Source organism: Crocuta crocuta, unplaced genomic scaffold, assembly GCF_008692635.1.
Source record: "Crocuta crocuta isolate KB4526 unplaced genomic scaffold, BGI_CrCroc_1.0 scaffold61, whole genome shotgun sequence".
NCBI classification, from domain to species: Eukaryota; Metazoa; Chordata; class Mammalia; order Carnivora; family Hyaenidae; genus Crocuta; species Crocuta crocuta.
Window position 1 is genome coordinate 9141030 of NW_027528369.1, and position 874 is coordinate 9141903.

Genomic DNA, 874 nt, shown 5'->3' on the forward strand with positions numbered 1-874 from the left:
GCCCACACCCGGGTCCTGCGAGGGAGAAGGCGTGCGTGCGAGCCCCGTGCGGCGGACCGCCTGGCGCGAGGGGGCCGCCGCGGCCTGGGCTCCCCGCCCGCGCGCACTGCTTTCCGGAACCCGGCCTGGCGCGCAGTGTCAGAGGCCCCGCGGCGGCGGCAGGCCGACCCACAGGGGCGTTAGGCCAACTCCCCCCGCGCACGCGGAATTCTCTATTATTATTAAAGAATCCCCCAGAACGTGTTTACGTTGAGCCGTATAAACTTCCTGCCAGGGCCTTTACCATCTACGAGAAATCGGAACCCGTTCTTGAAAAGCGGGGAACACCGGCGCTGCGGAGCCAAATAGGTGGATTTTCAGTGTGTGTGTCTGTGGGGGGGGGGAGGGGGTCCCCTCGGAAGCTCGCGGGTTCAGACTGGAACGTGGCTAGCGTACACGTGAGTGACAGTAGGTGCGAATCTACACTCCTGCGGGCCGAGTGTGTGTGCGGGAGCGCGCGCATTGCTTGGGGCGCGCACACGCCTGAGCCAGGTGTGTGCCTGAGTGGGCAGCACTCACGAAGGAGTGTGAGTTTGCACGTCTGAAATCTTCACAATTTATCGGGTCTGCACGTGCACCAACGCATGCATGCGTGTGCACGAGTGCACGGATGAGTGAATGAGCAGAGCCGCTCTTTCCGGAAAGCCCGCTCCGTTCGGGTCCCCGCAGGCACGGCGGTTCCTGCTCGCTCCCGCCCGGCCCGGGGCGCCTGAGACAAAGCGGCCGCGACCCGCCCTGCGCTTTCGTTTTCCGCCCGCGCTCGGCTCCGGCGGCTGCCCGGCTGCTCGCGCGCTTCTGGGCGAGTCCGAAAAGTCCCGGGCGCAGCGCAGTCCGA

At 66.1% G+C, this 874-nt stretch overlaps 1 protein-coding gene across 1 annotated transcript in view; it reads left to right on the forward strand.

Annotated features, from left to right (window-relative positions):
- Window positions 1–627: 627 nt before the first annotated feature.
- FOXF1 (forkhead box F1) overlaps window positions 628–874 on the forward strand; it is a 2830-nt gene continuing 2583 nt past the window's right edge. Inside the window, exons 1-2 of the mRNA XM_077754178.1 lie at window positions 628–653; window positions 709–874. The exon at window positions 709–874 is cut by the window's right edge and continues 533 nt beyond it. Coding sequence (XP_077610304.1) covers window positions 628–653; window positions 709–874 — 192 coding nt within the window. The remainder of the gene's footprint in view (window positions 654–708) is intronic.